The sequence below is a fragment of the Alexandromys fortis genome, unplaced genomic scaffold, assembly GCF_014885135.2.
Source record: "Alexandromys fortis isolate MF-2015 unplaced genomic scaffold, M_Fortis_MF-2015_v1.1 scaffold_93, whole genome shotgun sequence".
Classification (NCBI taxonomy): domain Eukaryota; kingdom Metazoa; phylum Chordata; class Mammalia; order Rodentia; family Cricetidae; genus Alexandromys; species Alexandromys fortis.
Window position 1 is genome coordinate 3361295 of NW_026067970.1, and position 20930 is coordinate 3382224.

The 20930-nt window shown below is 40.1% G+C and overlaps 1 protein-coding gene across 1 annotated transcript in view; it reads right to left on the minus strand.

The window, feature by feature from the left end:
• Hibadh (3-hydroxyisobutyrate dehydrogenase) overlaps positions 1-20930 on the minus strand; it is a 104734-nt gene that overhangs the window by 75171 nt on the left and 8633 nt on the right. Inside the window, exons 2-4 of the mRNA XM_050155475.1 lie at positions 20059-20219; positions 14279-14388; positions 11306-11427 (exon numbers count right to left, since the gene is read on the minus strand). Of these exons, the coding sequence (XP_050011432.1) occupies positions 11306-11427; positions 14279-14388; positions 20059-20219 (393 nt within the window). The remainder of the gene's footprint in view (positions 1-11305; positions 11428-14278; positions 14389-20058; positions 20220-20930) is intronic.

Below are 20930 nucleotides of genomic sequence, written 5' to 3' on the forward strand. Positions count from 1 at the left end.
CAAACTCAAAAATTCTTTCAGCTGCTGTAGAATCAGCTCTGTATGTTAAACCCAGTGTTGGTTTCTCTTTAAATATCCATATCAGGGTATGAAAGAAAAATCAGAACAGGAATAGCCAGCCAGCTCAGGGTGACCTGCTTCTCATGGCAAGTGGCCACCGATAGAAAGTGCTGCAGAGGAGCTCCAGATCTGCACAGGGCCTGGGAATGCTGCTCTTCTGCATTCGTTAGCACTTAGCAACTGTTTACAAATTATTAGTGTGTTTTTCTACATTCTAAACTTTCATGTGAAGACTTTCTCTTGTTCAGAATACTATGCAGTTCAAAAATGAGGAATGACTGCAGGAAAAGACAAAATATTTAACATTAATCTTAATATTTGTTTATTTATTTATCTACTTATTGCAGTCCTAGGGATTGGGGGCCCTGTGCATGCTAGGCAAGTGCCCTATCATCAGCTTAAAAAGGGCTGGTGAGTCGGGCGATGGTGGCGCACGCCTTTAATCCCAGCACTCGGGAGGCAGAAGCAGGCGGATCTCTGTGAGTTCGAGACCAGCCTAGTCTACAGAGCTAGTTCCAGGACAGGCTCCAAAGCCACAGAGAAACCCTGTCTCAAAAAAACCAAAAAAAAAAAAAAAAAAGGGGGCTGGCGATGTGATTTCAGTGGTAGAGAAAGTCATGTTTGATTGTTGTGAAACACTATTCTAACTATGTAAAGATGTGTTATATTTGTTTAACTATGTAAAGATGTGTTGCTGTTTCACCTTGTCTGCCTAAGACACCTGTCTGGTCTAATTAAAAAGCTGAATGACCAATAGCTAGGCAGTAGAGAGACAGGTGGAGCTGGTGGGCAGAGAGAATAAGTATAAGGAGAAAACTAGGCTTGAGAAAGAAGAGAACGAGGGTGGAAGAGAGGGACATGCCCAGGGCCAGAAGCAAGCCAGACAGACACAAGAAGCAGGAAAGTAGAACATACAGAAAGAAAGGCAAAATGTTAATAAAGAAAAACAGATTTGACTAAGAACTAAGATGAGGCCAAGCATTCCTAACTACAGCTAACTCTCCCGTGTCATGATTTGGGAGCTGGCTGGTGGTCTACAAGAAAGACTGCTACACTTGATCCCAGCACCACAGATAGGAATGAACAGGTAGCCTGGTCAAGCAGGAATAAAAGAAAGGAAGAACTTATTGACTCCTGATTCAATTTTATTAAATGTTCACAGAACTATACAATGGAGATATAAAATAAAAAAACATTAAAGTCTACCCACTTCGAGTCTAGCAGAAGAAACAAGCGCATAACCATAACACGGTCGTCAAGTTCTGGCATAGATGTGATGTGATGGCACGGAAGACAGACATAATAAGTTCACTGCTGCACAATAAAACAGCATGTCCTGTCCTGTTTCTTTCAGGCACAGTCCGGTTTAACTCCCAAGGGCTTACATTTTGGAGGAGATCACGTCCTAAGAACAGCCAACCCTGGTAGGGATACAGGGAAGACAGCACTTACTTCTTCCTCTGCAGCTTATCTGACTAAGCTGCAGCTAGGGAATCCCAATCAGGAAGGACTCCCAAAACAGGCTCTAACCACTCTGCTTGCAGAACAGAGGCCACACACAGCAAAATATGAAGCAATATCACACTCCTATCAGCTTTACCACCAATCATGTATGAGTTTGAGTTTAACTAACATCTCCGTGAATTCTTTTCACCTTCATAAAAGGGTGTCTTACCACTACCCTGTCTATTTTTCATAGTTGTTTTTCCTGTTGAGTTCAACTTAATATTTTAAACATTTATTGAAGACTAACAATGTTCCAAGTATTATACTAGACAGACTGAAAGGGCAGGCTCCCATGATGTATAAAAATGAATGTAATTTTTTAAAGCCCTGGAAGTAATCCAAACATGTATTATAGCAAAAAGGCTGAAGTGTGATTATTTATATAGACTATCACACAGAAGTTAAAATTAATGAAGTACATTTAATAACTATGTAATGACAAGACATCCATGTACTTTATGTGGTCCTGTAGCCAAACAAGTAAGTAGAGGCTGACATTCAATCACACTTGTTGGCAGGCCATAAACCCTGCTAAAGAATGACTTTTTCTTTGAGAAGAAGTCCCTTTGGAACAGAGTGTGGTGAGACACGCTGCAGTTCCAGTATGTGGCAGAGGCTGGAAGGTGCCAAGTTTGAGGCCAGCCTAGATTTTGTAGCAATATCTTATTTCAAAGACAAATCAGAGGCTGTTGGCTTACCTAGGAGTTATTTCAATACTGAGAAGGCAGTTCTTTCTAATCCTCAAAAAAGACTGGAAAAGCTAATGCCTCTCCTAACACCATGGACGATACAGAAACAGAACAGAAAGAGACAAAGCAAGTCACAGAAGATGCCCATGATTCCACTTCTAGAATGTTCCAAACTATGAAAAAATAAAACTACTGTTTGGAAGTTAAAAATACATAGTCAAAGGCTGGAGAGATGGCTCTGAGGGTAACAACACTGGCTGCTCTTCCAGAGGTCCTGAGTTCAATTCCCAGCATCAACATGGTGACTCACAACCATCTATAATGAGATCTGGTGCCCTCTTCTGGTGAACAGGCATACATGCAGGCAGAACACTGTATGCATAATAAATAAAGAAAATACATAGTCAACTATAAAGAAAAGCAGGAGATATTAGCTCTTCTTGGAAGTTCTGGTAGAATTCTGCATTGAAGCCATCTGGTCCTGGGCTATTTTTGGAGGGGAGATTTTTGATAACAGCTTCTAGTTCTTCGCGACTAACAGGTCTATTTAGATCGTTCACCTGGTCTTGGTTTAGCTTTGGTATATGGTACTTATCTAAAAAATGTCCATTTCTTTTGCATTTTCCAGTTTTGTGGCATACAGGCTTTTGTAGTAAGATCTAATGATTCTCTGAATTTCCTCTGTGTCTGTGGTTATGTGCCACTTTTCATTTCGGATCTTATTTATTTGCGTGTTCTCTCTCTATTGTTTAATTAGTTTGGATAGGGGTTTGTCGATCTTGTTGATTTTCTCCAAGAACNGTCTTTTATGTTAGATAATTAACATATTTTTGCTTTATACAATAAATCTGTACAGATTCCTTTATTCAAAGGGAATAGATATAGGTTCCACAGTTTTTTAGGGGAAAAAACCTATCAAATAATTTTTATAGATATTTCAAAAACTTCCTACAAATGTTGTCTAATTTTAATAACATCAATTTTGTACTCCAAACATTTTGATATTGACTTTAGATATTTAATTTTTTAATGTCATTCTAAATAAACAGTATGAACAGATTGCCTATTATCCTGTTGCAGTATCGTCTAAGTAATGATATATCATAATTTGTTTAGCCAACTACTTACTTGTAGGGCCCAGGTCTACCCTTGTTCCTGGGGTTCATCTTGAGGACAGTTTCTGGTCAGCCAGCTAAAACACTCTGTTTGTTCCTGTGCTCCCTCTGCCCTGCCTGGTGATTAGCAGTAGAGCATTGTTTAGTCCATCTTTGGTGTGGTAATTTCCCATTTGCATGGGCAGAAATCCTTGTACAGCAGTGAAGTATATAAGGCTTTCCTCAAGGTTAAATAAAAGACATTTGGCTGATCTCCTTTTGAATTACCCAGGTCTCTTGTGTGTTCTTTCAATCTCCAGGCCTTTGCCCGACTTGTGTATGATACAGTGGCTCTGGAACTGTACAAAGAGGGTAACACAGAATCAGGTGTTACAATTGAGGCACCACTGGGATCATCAGAAACTACAGTCAGAGGCCCATCAGCGAGATGGGGAAGTAGGGATCCCTGAGAAGGTTACCTTCGGAAGGCTGGCCAGCAGGTAAGAAATTGAGTGGTGAGAGTGTATTGGTAATTGGTGCTAGTAATTCAGTAATAATGGGCCAATTGATAGTGCTTTTAGAGAAGCAAGGCAAGGAAGGCACCAGTATTAAAATAAGACAGAACAATAGTTCCTTAGGACAGTTTTCTTTTGTGTAAGGTAGTTAATTTCCTAATTTTTTGAGAGAGTTTAGTCCCTGGTTTCTACATGCAGGGGGCCTTTAATATTACTGATTGGGAACAGGTAAGGGTAAAAGCATTGAAAGAGTGAAGGCCAGAAGAATTCCCATAGCGATATTTTCACTATGACGCTTAGTCAGAGATTCTCTTCTCAGTGATGATGTAAAGTAAAAGAGCAATTAGAGAATTTGAACAAAACCTTTGAGGAGATTCAGGATGTAGAATCTGTGAGTTCTATGAAGAGTTTTAAGGAGTGGGAAGTTAAAAGGCATAAAAGGGATATAAAAGAGAAAAAAGAAACTTTAGAAAAGGAGATTGCACTGATAAAAAAAGAAGTTAGTAAAAGAAGTAATGATGGAGGTGGGTCTTGTAATAATAGAGAAACTGCCTCGGCCCTCATAGGACAGAAAATTAGGTGGGTGGAGAATACAGAAGAGAATTCTGGGAGAAAGAAGCTTAGTGGAGGAGTCGCCATGATTCTCCCGCTCCAGACAGACGAAGGTTAAGATCCTCCCTGGTAAGCCAGCTCGTGGGCTACACAGAATATTAGAAATGGGTTAGAACAATATGTAAGAGCTAGCCAATAAGAAGCTGGACCTAGCCGGGCCAGGCAGTGTTTGAAAGAATACAGTTTCCGTGTAATTATTTCTGGGCATAAGCTAGCCATGAGGGCGGCCGGATGCCGGGGACGCAGCCCTGCCTCCGCACCTATTTCAACAAAGTAAGGCAGTTTTGCATAGCCTATCTTTTGGGAAGAGATTGTTGTGGAGAGGTAAAATGCAGAAGGATTGTAATGGGTTTCCCTCTAGCATCACCCTTGGCATGTTGACTGGCCCAGGAAGGTGCCTGGGCTTAGCAGCACAGATTAAATTACTGATCTGCAAGGATAGAGGATCAGGCAGCATAACCCCCTGGCATTTTAGGACACTAAGCAACTAAAAGAAGCAGTTATGGCCTATGGAACTCATGCCCCCATCACTGTGGCTTTAATGGAATCCTTTGTGGAACTTAACCTTACATCAGTAACTGGATGCAGCTTTGCAGGGCTTGTCTGGGGGGGGGGAGATTATTTGTTATGGAGAGGCGAAATGCAGGAAAATTGCAAAAATACTGCACTAAGTAATGCCACTGCGGGTTTCCCCCAGCATAGCCTTGACGTGTTAACTGGTGCAGAATGGTATGCTGGTTTAGAGGCACAGAATGCATGATCCTGCTATTTATGCTCAGATAGCTACTGTGACCATTAAAGCTTAGCCTAATAAAGCTTTACCTAATAAAGGATCAGGAGAACAACTTTCTAAGATCCTCCAAGGACCTTTACTTTACAAGGTTTTATTGTGAGTTTATTGACCCAATGGGAAGTCACATTTTGGGGAATGTGGACTCAGCTATGCCAGTCATAAAGCAATTGGCCTATGAAAATGCTAACATACTGTCAAGAGGTTATACACCCCCATAGAAATGGGAACTTAAATGACTTTATCCAGTTATGCAGGGACATTGATGGCACTCACATGATGGATCAGGTAATTGTTTCTGCCCTTTGGGAGAGTCAAGGTGGAGCTGGATGAAAGAATTGTTTTCAATGCAAATGATCAGGACACATTAAAAGGAATTGCCCTGTGGGTAAAGGGATGGTTAATCAGCCCAGGAAATAAGCCAGGTGTGGTGGTGTGTGCCTTTAATCCCAACACTTGGGGATCTCTGTGAGTTCAAGGCCAGCCTGATGTACAGAGTGAGTTCCTAGAACAGCTAGAGGCAGGATGCATAGTGTCATCCACTTCTTCCTAAAATACATCTATCTTTGTTATTAAGAGGGAAGGGGACTTAATTGGGGGAGGAAGAGGGAAAGGGGAGGCGGCGGTGGGGAAGAGACAGAAATCTTTAATTAATTAATAAAGAAATAAATAAATTTAAAAAAAAAAGAAAAGCAGGAGAACAGGATGTAAAATTTCAGTATACTGTAGACATCTGTATCTCAAGCACTGGGGAAGCAGAGACAGGAGGCTGCTCAGAACTTGCTGGCCCAGTAGGCAGGCCAAAATGGAAATCTCCAGGTTTAGTGAAAGGATCCTATCTCAAAAAATAAGAGGGGCCAGCTATATTGCTTAGTGAGCAAAGGCACCTGCCATCAAGCCTGATGACCCAGATTTTCACAAACTCCCAAAGTTATCTTCTGACCTTCAATGCATGCAGGCTAAGGCACGCGGGCACACCAAACAAATAAATAAAAGCAATAAAGAGCAATAGAAGAAAAACACACACTCCAAACAAACAAATAAATAAAAACAATAAAGACAATAGAAGAAAAACACACACTCCAAACAAACAAATAAATAAAAACAATAAAGAGTAATAAAGGAAAATATCCAAAGTTACTCTCCAGCTCTGAGACAGATACAAAGAAAGGAATACAATGGGAGAAAAAAATTAAAGGTTTTGTTCGATTGATCCAAAATACTCTGTATTCCAAAACTGATGAATACAAAGCTTCCATGCCAGGCAGTGGTGGCACATGCCTTTAATCCCAACACTTGGGAGGCAGAGACAGAAGGATCTCTGTGAGTTCAAGGCAGCCTGGTCTACAGAACAAGTTCCAGGATAAGCCCCCAAAATACAGAAAAACCCTGTCTCAAACAAACAAAAAACATAGCTGGGTAAATTCTAGATTACTAACTGTACTTTCCCCCACATTCCTCCTCCCTCATTTTATTTGGGTAAAACATGATTTCTGTGGGGAGGGGTTTGAGACAGGGTTACTTTGTATAGCATTGAAGCCTCTCCTGGAACTAGCTCTTGTAGACCAGGCTGGCCTCAAACTCACAGAGATCCACCTGCCTCTGCCTCCCCAAGTGCTGGGATTAAAGGCGTGCGCCTTGACGGCCTGGCTAAAACATAAAGATTTTTAAAGTTGCCTATCTGACACACAGGTAATCCTTTATTTAACTGAAAGAACACAATCTTGTTGTTTTTGAGACAGGGTCTCTTTCACCATGTGACCCATTCTGGCCCGGATCTCAGAGTAATCTGCCTGCTGCAGGTTCCCTGCTAATGAGATTACAGGTGTGCTCAGTTTAGAGTCATTTTCAAGAAACCGTATTTACACATAAAATAACATGAGAATAATCCATCATATTAAGTACCTAAAAAATAACTGAGAGGACCATATAAATGTAAATAGGCTGCTATTATCTACTAATTAATCTCATAATGATCAAGTGTCAAATCAATTATTTATCACAAACTATCCCTATGCAAAGCTTTTCATCAATAACAGTACAAATCCAGTTCTTTTGCTGTCATATTAGGACTTAAACATCGCTTCGTGAAAAGAAAAGGATAACTTCAAGTGTTTCTGGCTCTTTCAGGTTGAGGAGACAGCTCAACCAGCAAAGTGTTTCCTGCATAAGCATAAGGACCTGGGCTGGATCCAGGTAAGAACAGGCACTTATCTATAGCCCCAACCCTGAAAAGACAGAAACAAGCACATTCCTCAAGTTTGTTGGCCAGCACAGCCAATAAGTCAATTAGCTCCAGGTTCAGTGAAAGACTATCTGAAAAAAATAAGGCTGGATGGGCTGGCAAGATGGTTAGTGGGTAAAGTGGCCTGCTGCCAAACCTGACCACCTGAGTTCAGTTCCCAGGATCCACTTGGTGGAAGAGAACTGACTCCCACAAGGTGTCCTCTGCTTCTACACATGTGGTGTAGCATAAATGAAAGTGCACACACACACACACACACACAAACACACAAAATAACAGGGTAAAAATATTAAGTGGAGTCCTGCAGGATGTCTCAATGGATAAAGGACTTGCCACCAAGCCTAGTGACCCAAGTTCAATTCCCAGAAGCCACACAGTAGATGGCAAGAACAGATGTTGCCAAGTTGTCCCTTTAACTTCCATATGCATATTCTCGCTAAATAAATAAATACAGAAATACCAAAAGCTTTTTTAAGTTAAGGCAGAGAACAACAGAAGAAAATACAAATATCAACCTCTGGCCTCCACATGCACACGAGCACACACAAACATGTACATATGTATCCCACACACACACCACTACCACGCACAAATCCTGAGTTCTGAGGACGTGCACTCAGGCCCTCATGCTTGAACTACACGTGTTTTACCCACCTAGCTTCCCTAAGTCCTTGAACAATTTTTACGCATTGTTGAGTGCTCTTGTAAGAAATGCTGTATAGGGCCATTGCTCACTTTTTAATCAGGTTGTGTTTTCAGTAGTGACTCAGATAATGTGCAGCTCCTTTCTCCCATCTTGTAGGTTACCCTGTTGACTGATTCCTTCAGCATGTGATTTTACTGTTGACTGGTCCAGAAAAAGCCACACAAGGTAGCGGGCATTCCTAATCCCAGTGTTACTGTGACATCATGGGAAGAAGAAAGAGGAGACTCCTAAGCAAGAACTGTGTATCATCCCACTTAAAGAAATGTTGAAATAGGAGCGGCGGGGCTGCGTCCCCGGCACCCGGCCGCCCGCATGGCTAGCTTATGCCCAGAAATAATTACACGGAAACTGTATTCTTTCAAACACTGCCTGGCCCGGCTAGTTCCAGCTTCTTATTGGCTAGCTCTTAAATATTGTTCTAACTCATTTCTAATATTCTATGTAGCCCATGAGCTGGCTTACCAGGGAGGATCTTAACCTGCGTCTGTCTGGACCGGGAGAATCATGGCGACTCCTTCACTAAGCTTCTTTCTCCCAGAATTCTCTTCTGTCTACTCCGCCTACCTAATTTTCTGTCCTATGAGGGCCGAGGCAGTTTCTTTATTATTACAAGACCCACCTCCATCAAAGAAAGAATTGCTCAGCTCACTGATTTCATTCACAGCCCCAATAGTATTAGTATTGTACCATCAAAGTGCCTGAATCAGGCCAGTGATATAGTACAGTGTGTAAGGCACCTGCTGTGCAAGCATGAGGACCAGAGTGCAGATCCTCAGCATCCACATAGACACCAGGTGACCATGGCAGCTCACCTGTAACCCTAGCACTTAGAAACAGGGCATCCTGACTAGCTAGAGCAACTGTGTCGGTGAGTTCTGGGTTCAACAGACTTACCTTAGTGAATAAGGTTGTGAGCTCCTGACGAAGACTCCCCAAATCAGCCAGGATCTCCACATGTGCACATACTCATGTGCCCACATTTACTAACATGCACATACCATATATAGACGCACTCTTTAAAAGTATTAGGCCCTAGAGATGGCTCAGTGAGTAAAGCATTTGTCGCACAGTCTGACAAGTGTGATCCCTGAAGATGGAAGGGGAGAACCAACTCCACACATCTCATACACACATACTAATAATCAATTTTAATTAAGTGTCTAAGTACTACTACAAATATTTATGCTTAAATTTTATGTAACTAATTCATCATAACAAGAAGAGCTAACAACTATTTATTCCTCAACTACACTCAAAAATCACTTGAAGCCAGGCAGCGGTGGCACACGCCTTTAAACCCAGCAGTGGGAGGAAGAGGCAGGCAGATCTCTGTGAGTTCGAAGTCAGCCTGATCTACAAAGGGAGTTCCAGGACAGCCAAAGCTAAACAGTGAAACCCAGTCTCAGAAAACCAAAAAAAAAAATTAAAAAAAATAAAAAATGATTTGAACATGATAGTGGATATCTGATCCCAGCTCAGGAGATAGGAACAGGGAAATTAAGGCCACCCTGGGCTAATACATAAGACCTATCACAAATAAACAAAATAACAACAAAAATAATAATAAAGGAATATAATGTTTTACAGCAAAACCATTTTATTTATAAAAAATAAAAACTGATTTAAATTATATTTCACTTATTTTTTAAAAATCCAAAGTCAAGTATAATATAATTGGAATAAAAGAGCTATTGTTGCCTACTGCTACAAATGTATACTTATCTTTCCATATGTATAGGCACAAACATACAAGGCGTTTTTCCTATTACAGAGCAATTTTGGAAATGAAAGAAAATCACACCCAAAATCCTACCATACCCATGATCCAGACAAACCAGCAACCTGCTATTTCTACATGCCTGCCATCCCCACACATCTGCCATCCCCACACACTCAGTCCTGCTATTATCTGATAGAAAATTAAATTTTAAGAATTTCATTAGTGGGACTGGAGAGATGGCTCAGAGGTTAAGAGCATTGCCTGCTCTTCCAAAGGTCCTGAGTTCAATTCCCAGCAATCACATGGTGGCTCACAACCATCTGTAATGAGGTCTGGTGCCCTCTTCTGGCCTGCAGGCATACACACAGACAGAATATTATATACATAATAAATAAATAAATATTTTTAAAAAATAAGCAAAATTAAAAAAAAAGAATTTCATTAGTGAGCCCTTCACTTCTCACAAAGATTCTCATGTAACTTTTAGGCATATTACACAGTGGATTACAATTATAGATTTTCTAATATTAAGCCATCTCTACATATAGGTAACAAAGAACTTGTAATACTTGATTTCTCTTATTTATGGTGGATCTAGTCTGCTAATTATGTTCTTAAAGGCTGAACATCTATAGTGTTGACTGAAATTCACCTATCATTCTCCCTGCTGATTCTTACTGATTGAGTAAGAGAGTCACAAGGTCTTTTTGTAGAATGAGTTGGAAGTATTTCCTTACTCTCTACTGTCTGGAAACATTCACATGAAACTTTGATGATTTCTGCCTTATATTTTAATAACAGTCACCTGAAAATCCACCTGGACCTCATGTTTACCTTGAGGGTCAGATGGTTTGATTTTGTTCTTCTTTTTTAAATCTCTTCTTCAATTTTTTGAACAGTAGAGTCAGTCAAGCTGGACATCAGATATTCTAGGTTGGCCTCAAACCCCCTATGTAGTGAAGGATGACCTTCAACTCCTGATTCTCCTGCCTCTGCCAACCAAGTGCTTGGATTACAGGCATGCACCAGGACATGTAGTTACAGGGTGCTGGGGATCAAACCCAGGGCTTCCTGCATGCTGGGCAAGCACTCAATCAACTGAGATCCCAACTAATTATTCCCTGAATCAGTTCTTAAGCTTCCAGGAAGTGATCTATCTTTATCACGCAATAACTCAACCCAAAAAATGTGTGACTTTTACACAAATTTACAGGCAACTTACCAGTTTTGTTTTGTTCTTATTTTAATGAGAGATTAAGAATCTTTCCAGATCTAAAAATAACTGTGAATACCTTGGAAGGCACTAAACCAAGACTACTACTTGTGACAAGCAGATGTAGGTGCACGTGTATTTTAGACAGCACTTACCACCAGAAACAGGGGCATCCATGAAAACAGCTCCCATTTTCTCAACTTCTTTTGCCAGTTCTTTTGAAACTGAAGGATCAATAGTGCTGGAATCTATTAATAATGATCCTTTCTTCACTTTTCTAAGTATAAATAAAAATATTCAAGTTTACACTCTGCATGAGTACGCCATACAACTATTTATACAACCAGAATCAGCTAAAAACTGGTAGACTATCAAAGAAACCTCTGGCTTGGTATTGAAATAGTTGAAAATCTCATATTTACTCATTCATGTTCTAGATCAATTTCAGTTCAAAGTAAACCCATATTCATTCAGAAAAACAATAACAAAATAAAAATCTAATAAAGTAATTGCTAAAGTCTGGTATTAGGAGAAGTACACCAGCCTTGCTAACAAGTGAAGCTAATATATAAAAAAAATTTAAAACCTATAAACTTTAAAGGAGTATTTGACTGCATTTAAGTTTTTATTTGTAGAGTCACTGGATCTTAAAAAGTTTACGTCTTTAGTAAGTTACACTGCAAACTTCCCATAACCATATCATTTTTGCTAAGAATAAACACAAGCAACTGAAATATAGCTATTTGCTTCAAGAGAGCATATTCTTTTAATAATGGAAACATTTTTAAAATATTATTTTTATTAATTGTTTGATCATATTCACCCCCTCCTCCAGCTCTGCCCAGATCCACTCACACCTATCCTAATATAAACTTTTTAAAAAGCAAAATATTAAACAGGCAGAAACAGAAATAAAGAGAACTTTCAAAGATGTTTTTGTAGCATTGATAAAGATAGAAACAGGACCACAGATATTTTATATAACTCTTTATCATTCTTACAGTAAAAGATTTCTATTTATGCTGTGAGTTCAGGACACGTCCCTGAAACAGTTCCCTTACATCTATCTATAAGGCAGTGCTTACTCTAGAGGCTAAGAAACTCTGACCTATATTATAATTTAGCTCCCTGGTCTTAGTGATCCAAGCCAACAATCTTAACTACTGGTGAGGCTGAAGTAGAAGTTCAATATCTGTCTGGGTTACAATGTTACAAGGCCAACCTAAGCAATTCAGCAAGATCCTGTCTCAAGAGTAAATAAAGAAAAATCATAAATCAAGGATAATAGTTAACAATTATATGCAAATTCCCCAAAGTTCTTATTTATTATTAGTGCATGTATATGATGTGTGTGTGGCTGTGCACATGGAGGTTGGAGAACAACTCTGTGGAGTCAATGTACACAAGGGCCCCACCCAGAGCCATCTCACTAGCCATAAGTTCCCTAAATTTTTCCCTGCAGGTCTACTCACCCAGGGATGCACAACCGAGACTGGGAAATCAGAACTCAGTATGAGGAAACATTAAAAAAGAAAATGAAGAAAATCGCTGTTTTAAAAAGAAAAAAAGATCCTAGAGCCAGGCACGGTGATGCACACCTTTGATCCCAGCACTTGGGAGGCGGAGGCAGTCAGATCTCAGAGTTCATGGCCAGCCTGGTCTACAGAGCTAGTTCCAGGTTAGCTAGGGCTACACAAAGAAATCCTTTGTCTTAAAAACAAAAAACAATGTAGACAGATCCAACAGAGTATTTGGGTGCACTCCACACAAGAGACACGCCAAGTGCTGCTAGAAATCACCTCAGTACAAAGGCTTTCCTTCATATAACAGAGACAATAGGAATAAAATCTACCAGTCTTCTATGGTAGTATTTTTAACAATCTTAAAAACAAGTAGGAAATCATCTCAAAATTACTTAAGAACTGGGTGTGGATAAAGAATCCTGACAGGAAGGGGGCCCGGCACATCGCTGAGAAGGCAAGTATAGTTTAATATGAAACCAAACTCTTCCTAAGCACTCCCTGGACAAAACACGTCTGGGAGCTGGCACCTCCTCCAAAGTAAAGTAAAGGATATTAATAAATGTTGTGTCACTCCACATGTTTTAGTAACTTCCTTGAGAGGTGAAGCAGGCCATAACTGAAGCACTAGTAAGGAGCAGCCAGGATGCCTCAGGACCACACACACTCTGCGTCTGTCGGCTGGATCCATCCAAAATGAGTGCCACTCAACCACCCCTACAATCTAAACATTTATCTTATCAGTTTTCTGTCTAATATCCAAATGTCTTTTCCTTCCAAGTCTGTTAGTTTTCCAAAGTAACTCAATTTCCCCAAACCTCAAATTTCACATATTACGGTTTTCTGAAAGTAAACCTTACTTTCTTTTAGACAGCACTCAGAAATCAGTGTGTAGGTGACTCAAGTGTCTACATGGCATACGACTTTGTCCTCCCTCTCTGCTGAGTTCAACAACAAAGTAAGTTAAAAACAGGAATGAGAAGCCTAGAAAATGAAATCCAACCACTGTCATTCTGACATACCACAAGGGTTTGGCAGTAAGCAGTAATTCACCAACAGGTTTACAGCGCCAGGGAAGACAGACACTGGGAGGAAACACTGACTTAAATTATACTTTACTCAGAGAGCTACTGCTAATACTGAATTCCAGCTTCCCAAAGTCCTCACTACAGATGGACTAACCCAGAGGACATACAATAACTTTTTATTATATAATAAAATCTTAAATTAAGGTGTTTTTTCCAATGTTTGGTTTTATTTTTCACAGAACCCCTTTTCTGGATTTCTGTACACCATAAGAAAATTACGTTTTTAAGAGTAGTACAATTTAAAATGCAAGCTTTAAAAGTCTCTTAAACACGCTACCAATGAAGAAAGCAAGTTTAATGCAAGAGTTAAAGGAAAGAAACAAAGTGGGGGGTCTTCACTCCCAAAATTCACACACTGGACTCTAGAGCAAAATTAACCCTTTATGGTGAGCAGGAAATCACCCTGTTCACTTTGTAAAGTAAAAAATACACAGGAAGATTTTTTAACCAACAGAGCTGCAATGCCTTAGTAGTTCTAAAACATGTGAAACAGGAACTACAGTCCTTGAGAAATACATACTTTAGAATCCCATTTGCTCCAGAATAAACTTCTATGGAATTCATACTGGTGGGCAGCATTGTGATAATCCTGTCAGCCTTTTCGGCTACATCTGCTGGGGAAGACGCTACCTTTAAAGAAATCATAAAGGAGAATCGTTTAATTCAAACATAAAGTTTCCAGACCTTAGATAGGACTGGCAACTATTTACTGACAAACAGTTCAAGACCATACACAAATAACAAAGCTCAGTGAAATGAAATAACAAATGGAAGCTGCTAAGAGTCTTCATCCCCCACTGAACTATCTGGAGAACATGGGTTTCGCAGAAAGTCCCCCATAAATGCCTATCCCCACATCACTGAAGTAAATACAAAGCAAAATAATGGCATGTCTTCTTCCTATTGAAGATTCATCTCTAGATCATTCCAAGAGAGAAGCCTGAAAGTCTATGTCAGAAAACTTTAGACATTCCCTTAGAAATTGAGAGTTCTCTTCCACTGAAAGAAATTTAGTTCCATCTAGATAACTCCTTTAAAAGTTCCCTACAGGGTACTAAAAATTAATTCACAGATCTTAGGGTGCTACATATCTCAAAGCTTTTTCATGCCCATGAACTGGCAGTGCCAACTCATCCGACTGCCAAGTGCATGGGTGGTCCATCGACCCCCTGCGTCCCTAGCATCTGCTTATTGGGATGTTCTGGGTTGCCAGAGCACTGCTAACTCCTCAATTATATCAAGTAGTGTCAAAGTGCACAGGTGTGGAAAACACACACACACTGACAGTGATAGCAGGAATGTCACCACTCTACTGGACACAACTGCTCACTATCTAATGACTGCATACATCTGCTATGTTATAATAACAATGTCTGATCTGTACAACAAAGGCATGCTTCTTAGACACAGCATTCGAATAATCTTACCACTGATGTGATGGCTTTAAACTCTGAAATAATAACTGTCAAAATCTGGTCACAACCCCAAAGCTGAAAGAAACCAACCTCATTTCCAATCTGACAGTAGCCACAAAAGCCTTTATTTAGCAGCCAACTAATTAGAATCCCTCAATTACATTTGCTAATTAAGTAGGTAGAAAAGACAGCATGGAAGGAACAAAGGAACACTTATTTAGGGAACCAGGGATGCAGCTCAGCCAAGTAGTCAGGTATGATTTTGTGCAAATCCTTTAACTCCACTGGCTTCAGTTTCCCAAACTATAATAAAGAACAGTACATTGATTCCTGTAATCCCAGGACTCAGGAGGACTTGTGTTAACAAGAGAATTGCACATCTGAAATCAGTCTGGGATGAAGAGGAGACAACTACGACTGCGACTGCGGCTCTGCTTTTTAAAGAAGAGACTCATTGTCCTCATTCTTAACCTGAATAAATCTTCTGCCCTCTGCCCCCACAGAGAACCCTATGTGCCCTCATTACCAAACAAAACAACAGCAAGACATCTAATTTAGCTTCTACCCGCAATGTAGACTGTGTTAATATCTAGGAACCTTCAGCTCTAGGAAGGCTGGCCACTGTAAAATGACAGTGAGGTCATCTTCCTTCTATCTGTTTACTTCTCACAAGGAAGCAGAAGGAAACCTGTCACTGAGTCTGTGCTGGAACTCTCTAAGTCCTCTGAGACCTTGTCCTCAAAATATTCATTTCAGATGACATTACCTCTGTTGGAAGGTAAGTAAAGATTATACACAATATTTTTCTGTAGTTCTCTATCAGAAATGAACTGTTAAGAGCTACCTGTCTTTTTCTTCTCAAAAATTGGCTTGGCATTTTATTTAGTCACATTATAGTTTAAATAGCATGTCACATGAGACATCTTGTCACTTTCAGGTCAAAGCCAACACATAAAACAGATATTCAAGCTTTAGCTGTTGGCCAAAAGCAGAAAATTAACAAATGGAGACTGCGGCTCTGCCTTTTGAAGAAAGGATTCCTGCGCCCCCATTCTTAACCAGAAATTTATTCCCATAGAACTGGAAAGCAGCAGTCTGGGCCTGAAAGCAAGGTGTCAGCAGGACCACTTTCCCTCCAAAGGCTCTAGGAGAGGCTCTTCTTCTTCAGCTTGAGCAGCAGCTGGCACTCCTTGGCTGGCCGGAGCCTCCATCTTCATGGCACTCTGCTGTCTGTGTCCTCTTCCTTGCTGGGATGGTTGGTCCTGGCTGGCTGCTGCCACCAGCTACACCCCGGTTCTCATTTTAAATGTCTTTACTGACCACACCACACAATTTTCCCACTTAAAGTGGATAATGGGTTAGCTTTTATAAATTCCCACATAGAGTAACCATTACCACAGTCAGGTTTTCAGTCTCTCCAAAAAGAAACTGGATATCCATGAGCTGTCACCCTGTGTGCCCAAAGCTGCCTATCTTCTCCTGAGCACTAGGCAACTAATGTGCTTTCTTATCTCCATCGATTTCAGGTATTAGGAGAGCATAGGGCGTGTTCCTCTGTAACTGGCTCTTTAATTTAGTGTGTTTTCTTAGTTCACCTGTTACATAGCAAGTATCAGGGCTTCCTCCCCCTTAATTCCTAAACAGCCCATTATAGATGTGACACTTTATTTATCCATTCATCCGCTGATATTGCATGAGAGTTGTTTCCACGTAGCTATTATAAAGTTCTGTGTGGCTATGATTCATTTCTCCCGGGTATGGACGCAGGTTTGGTTTTTGTTGTTGTTGAGTTTTTGTTTTGTTGTTTTAATTTGAGACAGGGTCTCATTATGTAGCTCTGGCTGTCCTGGAACTCATTATGAAGATAAGGCTGGCCTTGTAGTCACAGAGATCTGCCTGCTTCTGCCTCCCGAGTGCAGGGATTAAAGGCATGTGCCACCAATGTCCAGCTTAGATGCAGGTTTTCTTTGATTACTAGTTCAGAAACTGGAAGATAAATGGCTCAGTGAATAAAGTGCTTGCCATGCAACCATAAGGCCCTGAGTTTGGATCTCCAGCACCCAAATAAAAGCCAGGTGTTACGGCATGTGTCTAAAACCCCAGTACTGGGAGGCACTCTCTGAGGACAGCACCTGACTTTTCCAGGCATCGGCTTTGACCTCTCCTGGTCACTAAGGGCACTGAACCTTTTCTTTCACAGCCATACTTAAAAATGAACAAAACCAAAACAAAGAAACAAAATGTGAGTGCCTGCACTGCTTTTTGCTGTGACACAAACCCATAATAATCTAAACTTTTAGGAAGCTGAGGCAGGAAGACTGAGATTTAGGGGCTAGCCTGGGCTACACAATGAGTCCTGTACCCTGAAACAAATAAATAAGATACACAAAAAACACTATCAAATGACCTGAGACACAGTAGTTTCTTACTAAATATCAGGTTCCTTTTTCTTCCTTTTAAAATGTAAATGTCTCCTTCATTCTAGTCTTTCCTCGAGCCTACCTCAAGTAGGCAAAGAACAGAAACGTTACTGGGGAATAGAGATCACAGGGGTAACTTCTTTAAAATTTCCTGCTTTATGAAAAAGTTTGCTGGATACTATTGGCCTGTAGGCTGAAGATGGATACCCCAACGGTACAAAAAAAAACTTTGGATGACTGTCCAGGCAGCGAGATGTCTCTGTCATTTCTAGAGTTTTGAAAGTTGCTTACAATGCACTTCCTGTTTACTTGGGTAATATTATATCCTTCTGGAGTCTTTGATGGAGTTGAAGAATGAACAGTTATTATAGTTTTCCTTTGTTATGATAAAAGATAAAATAGATATAAATATTGTAACTGTAATTCTTGCTTGATAACTTTTGTTATATGTAATTTTACTATGTTAAAGTAAAAGCCTTTCTTTTTGTTTAAACAGAAAAAGGAGAAATGGTATAGGAGGTTCTTCTGTATTTATGTTGCTTTCATTGGTTGAATAAAAATATGCCTTGGCCTTTTGATAGGGCAGCCCTCAGGTAGGTGGGGAAGACAGAACAGAATGCTGGGAAGAAGAGCAGAGTCAGGCAGATGCCATGATTTCTTGTCCAAGACAGATGCTGGTTAGACTCATACCGGTAAGCCACAGTCAAGTGGCAATACAGATTATTAGAAATGGGCAAGCTAATATGTGAGAGTTAGCCAATAAGGGGCTGGAGATAATGGGCCAGGCAGTGTTTAATTAATACAATTTCCGTGTGGTTATTTCGGGGGGGTTAAGCTAGCCGGGTGCCAGGAATGCAGCCCGCTTCTCCTTACTACAGAAAACTGAAAAAATATACAATGCTGTGACAAGCATTTCAGTTATTCTGAAAGAAAGCTATCACTTCCACAGGCATGGAAGCAGGAATAACTGTGGGCATTAAAAGCCCCCAAGTTTCTGCTCTGAAGGATCTCCAATCAACCTCTACCTTGCTTTCTAGCTAAATTCAGTATTTAACTAACACATCCCCGCAGTTTAGAGACCATGTCATATACATGTCACCATAGAGTGACAAATGTCAAGTATCAGGATTATCCCCAAAATTAGTATCTATCTCCTTAAATCCATTGGCTACTGATTGATTAACCCCAGACAGAAAGCCAGCTTTGAATGCTTACTGATAATAAAAGGTCAGCTTCTTCACTTTTTCTAGTAGAGTGAGTCCTCACATCTTTCCTACAAAGTTACTAAGAGCCCCAAGGAATGCAATGTCAGCCTCACATGCGCATGAGCAGCCTCAGATGCGAATCTGAAAAGCCCCAAGATCACGGGCACATTCTCAGGCAGCAGCGCCAGGACTACAAAGCACAGAAAGCATGGACAGGAAAGACACAGGGTGTTCTGCTCCCAAACGGCTTCTAAAGTCACTAAACCTATTTCTATCTCAGGACTGCATTTCTCAGGATTTGCTTTCAATAATAATCTGGAAATTGATTATTCTGTTTTATTTAGTTTTCTCCTTTTTCTGTTTCTTAGGAAGCTTTTGGTATTCTTCCAGTTCCAGGATCACACCTTGCCCTTAGTTACCCTTCTACGATTTATGCAAAGTTTCCCTCATATTGTAGAAAAAGCAAATCTACTAAATTCAGAGACTAAAACATGATCTCTCATCATTTGAATTACTAACTAATAAAGTTTGACAAATCCAAACGGAATAGGGCCTGCCTGGCAGATACTATTATCAAACACGATAACTCTAGTACCACAATTCTTGAAATGTGAATGGCAGCCTGAAGCAACACATTACAGTCTGGTCATAACTCAGCTCCATAGTACAGCCCACAATGTTTTTAGGTTGTCTCCTAGTTTATGGCCAATAACTAATTACGGACTCACAAAGGGCTGTCATGCACCATTTATAAAGTACATTCACATATATTTTCTCATCTGAGCTTCACAGTCTAATGACACAAGTAGTCAGTCATCACTTACATTTTACAGATGTGGACGCCAGCTGAGGGGATAACTTCCCCCATTAAGATAAAATATAAGTGTTTGATCTGGAACTTGGACTCAGCTCTAAGTCCCAGAGAAGATTCCTGTGCTAAGACAATCATCCTTGACTTCCTCTAACGAGGTGGCTATTTGCACCAAACAAATGCATCATCAGTACAATCAGCAAAGATATCAGCTAAAGAAATGACCAAACAGGACGCCCAGCAGGAAGCAGACCCCTTTCACACTAAGTGCGCTTTTGATTTGCACCCAAACATTGAATTAATTTTAAATTCAAAATGAAATAGAATTAACAATTGGGTTTTACAACTTTGTTAAATATACTTTAAGAAGTGCTTGCTTCTTTGAAAAAGGAAAATAAAATTTATTTTTAATAACCAAAATCTAAAGCAAATCCAAAGATAAGCCTTACCTGTTCACCAGCTTCTTGAAACTCTTTGCACGCGTCAGGGAACACGTCATAAAGAATGAGTGGATAGCCGTGTTTCATGAGATTTTTCGCCATTGGATTTCCCATGTTTCCCAGTCCAATGAATCCAACTGGAGTCTTAGAAGCCATTGACCTAGAACACACTGATTTCAATACATTTATAAATAAAATAAATTTGTAATACTCTTTGAAATCCCGTTGGGGGCCTATAATTCAAAGCAATGGCTTAGTCAGGCATAGGAGTGCATGGCTATAACACCAGCACTCTAGAAATGAAAGCAAGAGGATCCAAAGTGTGAGATTACCTTCACAATACTTCAGAAACAAACAGGGCCGGTTTAAAAAAAAAAAAAAAAAAAAAAAAAAAAAAAAAAAACCTCAGGAAATAAAGGCACTGACAACCTAAATTACATACCTAGAATCCTGTTGTACAAGAGACTGTCCTCTGATTGTCACACTTATGCGGTGGCCTGCTCATGTGCTCGCTCTCTCTCTCTCTCTCTCTCTCTCTCTCTCTCTCTCTCTCACACACACACACACACACACAAAGTTTAATAATTAAAACAAAAAACAGGGGCTCAAGAGATGGTTTATAGTTAAGAGTCCTTTGCTCTTGCCAAGGATCCTGGTTTAGTTCCAGCACCCACATGGGGGCTCACAATTATCTGTAACTCCAGTTCTATGGGCTCCATCACTCTCCTCTGAATTCCACGGGCACCAGGAATTCACATGGTACACATACAAGGGAAAACCTGCATATGCATACAACAAAATAATCAAAAAATTGCTGTAATCCCATAAAATAATGCTTTAGAAAGTAAGGGCTTTGCCTCACCTTGGAAATAACATTAGAT